Here is a 9,287-nt window from a genome sequence, read left to right as displayed (position 1 = left end):
AGGGGTGATTCTCCCCCTTTACTCTGCTCTTACAAGACCCCGCCTTGAATACTGCGTCCATTTTCGGTGCCCCCACCATAAGAGGGACGTGGATCTGTTGGAGCGTGTTCAGAGGAGGCCACAAGGATGATCCAGGGCCTGGAGCACCTCTGCTACTATGAGGACAGGCTGTGGGAGCTGAGACTGTTTAGTCTGGAAAAGAGAAGACTTTGGGGGGACCTAATAGCTGCCTTCCAGTACCTGAAGGGAACCTACAGGAAGGCTGGGGAGGGACTTTTTACAAGAGTGTCCACTGATAGGACAAGGGGAAATGGGTTTAAGTTGAAGGAGAATAGATTTAGATTGGACCTTAGGAAGAAATTCTTCAGTACAAGGGCGGCAAGACTTTGGAATAAATTGCCCAGAGATGTTGTGGCTGCCCCCTCCCTGGAGGGGTTCAAGGCCAAGTTGGACGGAGCCTTGAGTAGCCTGATCTAGTTGAGAGGTGTCCCTGCCCATAACAGGGAGGTTGGATTAGATGATCTCTAAGGTCCCTTCCAGCCTAGGCCATTCTATGGGTCTGTGATTTTAGTTGTCAAAATATTTTCTACGTTAACAGGCATTTCTGGTAGCTAGTTAGTTGCTTACGTAACTGAAGCACAAGGACTGCTCTTAGGAGGGATAGAAATCTTAAAGTACTAGGGTAGACTAAGTAATAGTTGCTGCTGATTAGTGGTAATTATTCCCCGTCTTCAGAAGACCAGGAATCTCTGTCACTTGTTATTGCCAGATGCTATGGGTATAGTTTAGTCTGCAGTACATACATGAATGTTCATTGTGAGTTTTTCTTCTTGCCCAGTTTCAGGTGTAGAGTTTAGCATAAATCAGTTTGTGCGGAACCTCGGCCTTGAACATCTAATTGACATATTTGAGAGAGAACAGGTAAGTAGCCATATTTATTTCCAGATATTCAGCTAGAAAGCAATGGAATAAATACTGACTTTTTAGAATAATGTAGTGAGACACTTAAAATGAGTGAATGTTAAAAGGAATGTAATGAAGGAAAGGAGCATAACTGGATTTTTTTTTACTTGCATATAATACAACCATGTATTAAAATATATGCGTATGTAAAAAACGGAGGACAGTAATGTCATATCAATTTGAGAGTGTAAGCATGTTTTCTTTCAGTGGTGTAAATGGTGGAGTAAATAAGTAGTCAGGGATGATTAATAATTTTGGATTTGTTTCTCTGGACATGAATATATCTAGAAAATTGTATTTCTCAATCAGAAACATGGTCCTTTTAAGCAATGCAAGTTTGCCCAATTGTAGGTTGTAGCATATTTATTTAAAGACAAAAGTTTGGAGAAAGCGGTTGAGTAAAGTATGAGAATAATACGCTGAAGTCTCCAGTGTTCATGTTCCTTTCACACTTTTTATCTCAACTATTGTGATGTATATTTTCACTATCATTGACAGTTGTACAGAAAAATGGTGTTGCTTTCATTATAGATAACACTGGATGTATTGGTTGAAATGGGACACAAAGAACTGAAGGAAATTGGAATTAATGCTTATGGTCATAGGCATAAAATCATTAAAGGAGTTGAAAGACTAATTTCCGGACAGCAAGGTATGTACTTGTTTCAAGTGATTATGTAACACTGCCTTTATAGAATCCATTTTTATACGTGCTTAAGATTATTCCAAATTGTATCTCATTAAAAAGAAATTATAATAAAACTTGTCCTAGAAAATGGCCCTTGAAATGATGAGAATGTCTTCTGACTTGAAACATAAGCACTTTTATTTATGCTGTGAATTACTGTGAATCTTGCCTTTCAGTGCTCTAATTTTTTGATTTTGTGATCAGTGTTTCATGTTTCCTTAGGTAAAGTGTAGATCTAGTTCAAAATGACTGTAAGTTGTTTTCCTGGGTTTTTTTTTTTTGTTAGATATAGGGCATATTTACCTTCATTGGAGCAGTCTGGAGAGCAGAGCACATTCTCTAATGATGTGTTAGGCCCTCCCCATTAGATACTGTTCCATTGGGTCACCTGCTAATTGTCTGGGAAGGCCATGGGCAAAAAGACACTTGATACACACAGGTTTGGGATTTTGATGTTTAGTAATTACATTCCCATTACTTGCCAGTTGTGATTGAAGTCTGTATATAAATTGACAATGCATTGTGCGTAAAAGTGGTTACTTTTTTTGGCATATTTAAAGTGATAGAGAAGTTTCCTTTAAGCATTCAATATCAGGCTCAGGCCTTTTAGGCTCACAGACTTGGTTCTTTTGTCAGCTCTTTCTGCATGATTCATGGGAAGGATGTTCATAGTAAATTAGTACTTAAAGTCAATTCTCATGTTCACAATTCTGTTGCCATCAGTAGCCATGAACTATGTACAGGGGGCAGGTTGCTCACTGTTTCCCTGCCTAGAGTTGAAATGAACTCTTAAGGAAGCATACGTAGAGTTTCCTTGTCATATACATTAACATGCTGAGCAGACAAACGGGTTAGTGTGTCTGGAGTGTTTTTTCTTGCTGAGAGAATGATTGATCAGTATCCATAGATAGGTGAAAAGGACTGTGGTTGATCTGCATCCAGACCCTGCCGCTGCGCTTCTCATGGCACTTACGGTATATGTGCAGTAGTGTAGGAGTAGAGGTTATAAATAAAGGCACTGAAAAGGTCTGTCTTAAAGTAATTGCTGATCTATGACTTCCTTAGCAGCTGACCTCTTCATCTTGTAAACTGAGTTTTAAGGAAATGGTCCCTTTAAGAAGAAAAATCTCTTAATCGGCAGTCTTAAAGCAGTTTCTGAAACTGTTGTTGTGTTTTTGTTATATTTGCAGGACTTAACCCATACCTGACTTTAAATACGTCTGGTAGTGGAACTATTCTCATAGATCTTTCCACTGAAGATAAGGAATTTCAGTCAGTAGAAGAAGAGGTATGCTTTTCTTCATAGTCTCTTGGTATTTTTGTTATTTCTACTAAGAAGTAGATAAAGAAGTATCGCTAGACAATTTAACAGTGCAATAGCATCTCCAAGCCTAAGAAAAACTTGAATAAAGATACTTGACATTTTCAACTGTGACTGCACCACTTTTAATTTGTACTCATGATGTCTGTAATTTTTCTCATTTGTTATGACTGATAGTAGTACTTTTTAAGACCTATACTATATAGAAAAGCTCTTTGATATAACATAAATTCTGTGCTACTAATTGCCTGTCTGTTATACACAGGTTTTTAAGTCACTTCCTTCCAAAGTGTCATAATCACACAGGACAAAGCACTGAAGAAAGACCATTCTAAATAAATTCGTGACAGCCTTTATCAATTAGAAAACCAGACTATGGACTAATCAAGATACTTCTTTATAAAAAATTAAAAACCATTAAGCCTGCTCATGTGCATCTGCAAAATGTGTCAGTTCTTGACCTGTAATCTGTGCCTAAAAATATCTTGGATCATTATTTATTTTTTAAGACAGAATTAGTTCTTTTGATTTCTTGACTGTGTCAAGGATGTGTGTTTTGAATGTGACCTGAAACAAAGTGATCCTCCTTAAAATTCTCAATCTTCAGATGCAGAGTACTGTTCGAGAGCATAGAGATGGAGGACATGCTGGCGGAGTCTTCAATAGATACAACATCTTAAAGGTAGCTGTTGCATTTTCATGATCGACGGTAACACCTTTAGGGTTTTGACTGAAAATAAAATGTCCATAAAATGTTGTTTGTTGAGTTCCATAATGTGATTAAGATTTGACATTCTGAGACGTGCACAGGAAAAAGATCGTCTCACAGGGAAGTTCAAAGAATGATTATGCAGAAAAGAAATTGTTATGGGTGAATAGTCATTAAGAAATTTTATGAGAAATTGACATAGAAGGACCTCAGAAAACTGCGGAGTGTTTGAAGAAAAAGACAGAAGGCTTTATAGGAAACAAAGGGAGGCTTCTGTTGAGAGTATGGCAGGAGAAAAATCAGCAAGAAGTGAAAACAAAACTCTTGAAACTTGGAAGTAAGGATACATATTTTTGGCGTGATTTAATGCCAAAGAAACTTAAAGCATAAGGCAGTAGGCAGCCTTGCTTCAAATAACTTAGTGGAATTTTGGTTTGCCTTCATTTTTTTTTCACCCTGAAGAAATGGTGGTTTTCATTAAATTTACAGAGATTTTGACTTGCAAGTAAGTACTGTTAAGTTTTGTTCTGAACTGATGTTCCAGTTTCTCCGGTAGAATTGATGCACTGTGTCTACACACATAAGACTTTGCCAATGTCCAGCATACCTCTGCAGAGAGTATGCAATTTGCTTTCTTTTAAAAGTGCTCTAGAAGTCTTCATAGAAGACACTTCTTAGTTTACTAGACGATCAAGTTATGCGTGGAGTGATACTCAGGTAGAATGTGACTAAACCTGCTAAATTTAAATTAAGCATTGCTCAACAGATATTTCAAATTAATCGATTCTTAATTAAGCCTGTAATACAGTTTATTTAAGATACTCTCCAATAATCAGCTTCTTCAGGATAAGTTAGAGAATTTGTGTTTCATAGAGTTCTAAGCAAAGTATTGTTTAACTGGCAGTGTAAGTACTTTAGTATAGCTGCTGTAGCTTAAACGTCTCAAGTAAAGCGAACGAGTTTTGAGCTTCAGGGTGGATTTTGACTGTTTCAGATTCAGAAAGTGTGCAACAAAAAACTGTGGGAAAGATACACTCACAGGAGGAAAGAGGTCTCTGAAGAGAATCATAACCACGCTAATGAACGGATGCTGTTTCACGGTGAGATATTGAAATGTACCTTTGAACTTGTTTCACCATCAACACTCCTTAATGGAGAGTTTATACTGGCTGAAGCAAAGAATTTTCTTACTGTGAGTAGGTTCTGTGTTTTGCATGAGTTTTATATGAAGAAGTATTTGTATATTTCACGATGGGGACATACAACATGCTGCATCTTTCTTCTAAAATTTCCATCTCCTTTTTGAAGGAGACTTTAAAGAAGAATAATACATTATTGCTGGAAGCAGCAATAATGGAACAAGTAACTACTTGCCTGAACTTGTAGATACCGACTGCTATCTGTACCCCATAAGAGGGAAGAGCCTCTTAATGGAATGACCTGTCTTTAGAGGCAAGTCTTTTAAATTAGTTAAATAGTAATAAAATTATCCCTGGAACAAAGCAATTAATGTCTTATGAGTGTTCTTTTTTTAATTTTAAGTCTTTAGTTTATATAACTTTTTTTGAGCGTTAACATATGTCTTTAACCACATAAGCCATTTGAAGAAGATGACAAGCAATTGTCAGAGATTTTTGCTCATTCTCATCAGAAATGTTCTTCTGCTTCATATGTGGTTTTATTATCTTTAGGTTGGAGGATAAGTCTTTGGATTATTTTTGCTATAATTCCCAACGTAACTCTAAAACGCCATGTTCTCCTACAACAGCTTTTCTCTAGAGGTGCTTTCATTTATATATACTGTTACAAACATCCTTAATGAAAAAACCTGCACGTGTGGAAATTAATGGGTATCAGGTGTCTTGAGATGCGGAATCCAACCATCTTGCACAGATTATTCTTTAAGGATAAATTTTATGACCATTGCAAGTAAATGAAAACTGGTTTATAGGTGTTGCTTTTCAAATGCAATCTACTTAGTGTTAGGAAGGAGGCAGGATTTGCATAGCAGTGCATTCAATGAATCTTTGTTAGAATGATGCTCTGCCAAAGGGAGTGCAGATTCACAGGGCCTTCTCTTGCAGCAAGAGTTGTCTCGGATATTATCCTTTGCAAATCTTTGTTAAAAATATACTCTTATCAGCTATTGTCACTTGTATAGTATCTCTAGCAAATTGGCTGTGTAAATTGAGATCAGAATTTCTGGAGATTGATTTCCTTGTATGTATTAAAAATCTGTACAAAAAGAAATTGAGAATGAATGATTGAATTGTCACACATACAAAAATCTATATAATGTGTTTTCAATATTTTACGTCTTTTCTCTTAGGCTCACCATTTGTGAATGCAATCATTCACAAAGGCTTTGATGAGAGACATGCCTATATAGGCGGTATGTTTGGAGCTGGGATTTATTTTGCTGAAAATTCTTCCAAAAGCAATCAGTATGTGTATGGAATTGGAGGTGGCACTGGATGCCCAATTCACAAAGACAGATCGTGTTATGTTTGCCACAGGTAAGTCATTCAGAAGAATCTCATTTTGCCTTATTGTTATAGCCGAGCAAGTCAGCAGAGTCTCTTGTTGAATAAAGATTTGCTTGGTACTTCACCGCACTCTCTATATGCTGAGCTTAATATAGGCTTTCAGAAAACTTTGATATTTAACCATTTTCAGTGGATTTAACCAAACCTTTGTGCTTAATTTATTGTAAAAATCGGACTTAGGTAGCTAGAGAGTGCAAGGGATCTGCTAGATGCTTGGGTGAAAGATGCATCAATGTGAGGGTTTAATCTCTGGCCTGTTACAGCGAAAGAAGTTCAGTGATACTCAGATGCTGTTTTGCTTCGAGAGGGTTTCTTTGACTGTGACTTTGTGACGCACAGCCTCGGCATCACTGCTGCTTCACAGCCAAACTGTAGATGTGGATACATTGACATTACCTGAGTTTTTAAATCCACTTCTCTGCAGAACAACCTCTTATGTCTTACATAACAGGTTCAGAATAGTTACTTCATGGGGTTTGTTGTGGCAGTGGCTGTCATTTCAACCAGGAGAATAGTTTGTTTGAGTGCATACTGTTTTGCATTGGTATCACACGGATAAGGTCATTTTGCAGTTGCCTTCCCGGAGTCTCTGCTCCTCTTTGTATTGCTTACGATTTTCTGGCACTTTTAAATAAAGAGAATAGTTTTCTTGAGTTGTAGAGGATGTCAGATGCTTTTATGTTTTCTAAAGTTTTGAATAAGAAGGGGTTTGGTTAATTTGTCTTGTCTGAAGAGTTAGACAAGCTGAAGTTTCGGCTGAGCAAAGCTGCGTACCTAGCATTGGTCTGAAAAATGCCGAGATTCCGTTGCAGTAATACCTCTGTAAAGAAATGAGTACCTCTGTTCTGTCTTTTTGTAAAGAAAACAACAAAACAATACTGATAAATGCTACTGTGAGGTATTTTGTGTTGATCCAGAGTTTGCACTTGGCCTTGATGTTGGTTTGGCTGTTTGATACAAATCTAGTGTTAGAACACAAGTGAATTATGTTGTTGTTATGAGTAGTTGGAGGGAGGTACCCTCAGAGAACTTGAAAAAAAAACAAACAAACAAGGAAATACTCATTTTTTTAAAAAAAACACGAAAAGGTAGTGACAATCTTTGAGTACATTGTTAAGCATGCTGTTTCCAGTAATTAAAATAAACCTTTGTCTATGTTATTACATCAGGCTGTTATCTGTTTCTTCAAGCTAAAGAGCTTTTCTGAAGGGAGTGTCACTTGTGTCCTTCAAAGCAGAACTTCATAATTTTGTGAAGAGAGATTGACTAAAATGGGTTTAAAGTTCCTGTGTCCTCCTCCAGTAAAAGTTTCAAATTAGGATAGTCTTTCTGAAGCTTCACAAACATTTTATATTCATGATCTTTTGTCTCTTTTAACACAGGCAATTGCTGTTTTGTCGCGTAACGCTGGGCAAGTCTTTTCTGCAGTTCAGTGCTATGAAAATGGCTCATTCTCCCCCAGGACATCACTCAGTTACCGGGCGACCCAGTGTAAATGGATTGGCATTGGCAGAATATGTCATTTACAGAGGGGAGCAGGTAAATATCTTTTTGATTTGGGTTTTCGTGCTTCTTGTTTTTATAAAGGCATATAGTGTACTGGAGAGCGTTTCTTGCTTTCGAGGTGCTAGAACTTGCTTTTGTCGTAGAACAAACTGCAGCTGTGGTTGCAGGTGAAAGGATCCCAGTTTCCAGAATGCTCCTGGCATTTCACCTTTGATTTTTTGCGTTTTTGTTTCTTTGGCATAAGTGTGTTTTTGTCCCTCTCTAGCAGACATTCTGAACTTATCCAGAAAATGAAATAATAATAATGAATGTGTGTGTTGCTTCTTTTTCAGGCTTATCCAGAATACTTGATTACTTACCAGATTATGAAACCTGAAGCCGCTGCTGAAACTTAAGACAAGTTACTTGTGGAAAACCATCAGGCTTTTGATGCGAAGATATCTGTGGCTGCCATCGTGTTAATTACGAATTGAAAAACATTCATCCACAGGTGGTGTGGTAGCAAATGTGAACAAAATATACCTTTTTTGACTTGATAAAGCTTTAATAATGTACAGTATGTTTTTTCTAAAATTTCAGAAATATCCTCTTTTTCAGCACTTTAACAGATACCATTCCAGGCATAAAGTGGGGTCTGGCTATACTAAATTATAAACAAAAGTTAACTTGAAACAATGGTTTTGATACAATATTGCATTGAAATTTAGCAGAAGTTGTAATGGTCTATACAGGAATTCATTTTACTAATATTGTGTTCTTTAAAACACTGCATTTACACTGAAAACGTTTTCATTTGTAAAACTGTAAATAAGAGCTTTTGTACTAGCCTGGTATTTATTTACATTGTTTTGTAATATAAGTGTTTAGAACTACAACCTTGTACAAAATGTTTTTTCCAGATATTGGTTTGTTCGCCTGTGTTTTCTCATACGCGACTGATTTGAGAAAGATAATTTTTTTTTCAGGTTTTATCACTTATTTGTGAGGGAGAAAGCAAATCTTATCTGAAGAGGTTTGGAAATATCCAACTTTAGATCAAATATGCAAATTGTTCTGGTTTTATTTATGAAATATACATTCCTGAGAATGATGGGCTATGAAAATAGAATGTTCCAGCTGAATACTAAAGTCTTTTTCCACCCACTTCCTAGAGTTGCACATTTTATTTCCGTAAAAAGTCTTCTGAAGTTTTTTCGTTTTTTTTATTTAACTATAGCTATAGTTAACCTGTATTCTCACTTCAAGGCTAGTAGACCTTGCAAGTTACAATTTTAGTAAATTATTTTCTTTGAATAGAGTTGGAAAATTAACCTCAAGGAGGTCTTTCTTGAGTTCCTCTTGCTTACATTTAAGCCAGGAAAGTTAAATAGTTTATTCCTAATGTGAGGGGAAACAACTTGGCCTTTTTTGTGTGCTTCTTTTGGTAAATTAATCTACCTGTTGGTGCCCTCAGGAGAGAAGTATTATGAGGTGGAAATATTTAAAATCGTCCTGTAATGTCCTCTGTTTCTTCCATGTTAATGTCCAAGCTGTAGTCAAAGCAGGTGCTTAGAA

The 9,287-nt window shown here is 36.7% G+C and overlaps 1 protein-coding gene across 1 annotated transcript; it reads left to right on the top strand.

Annotated features, from left to right (window-relative positions):
• Positions 1-838: 838 nt before the first annotated feature.
• LOC104271235 (tankyrase-2-like) lies at positions 839-8,606 on the top strand (the record flags this gene model as incomplete). Its single annotated transcript, XM_009865845.1, has 8 exons — positions 839-921; positions 1,495-1,615; positions 2,842-2,939; positions 3,580-3,654; positions 4,676-4,781; positions 6,011-6,197; positions 7,610-7,766; positions 8,066-8,606. Coding segments are annotated over 8 exons (890 nt in total), but the record flags the coding sequence as incomplete, so codon positions are not given.
• Positions 8,607-9,287: the final 681 nt, after the last annotated feature.

This window comes from Apaloderma vittatum, unplaced genomic scaffold (genome assembly GCF_000703405.1).
Source record: "Apaloderma vittatum isolate BGI_N311 unplaced genomic scaffold, ASM70340v1 scaffold14233, whole genome shotgun sequence".
In the NCBI taxonomy this organism is placed as follows: Eukaryota; Metazoa; Chordata; class Aves; order Trogoniformes; family Trogonidae; genus Apaloderma; species Apaloderma vittatum.
This window is presented reverse-complemented; position numbering and strand designations above follow the sequence as displayed.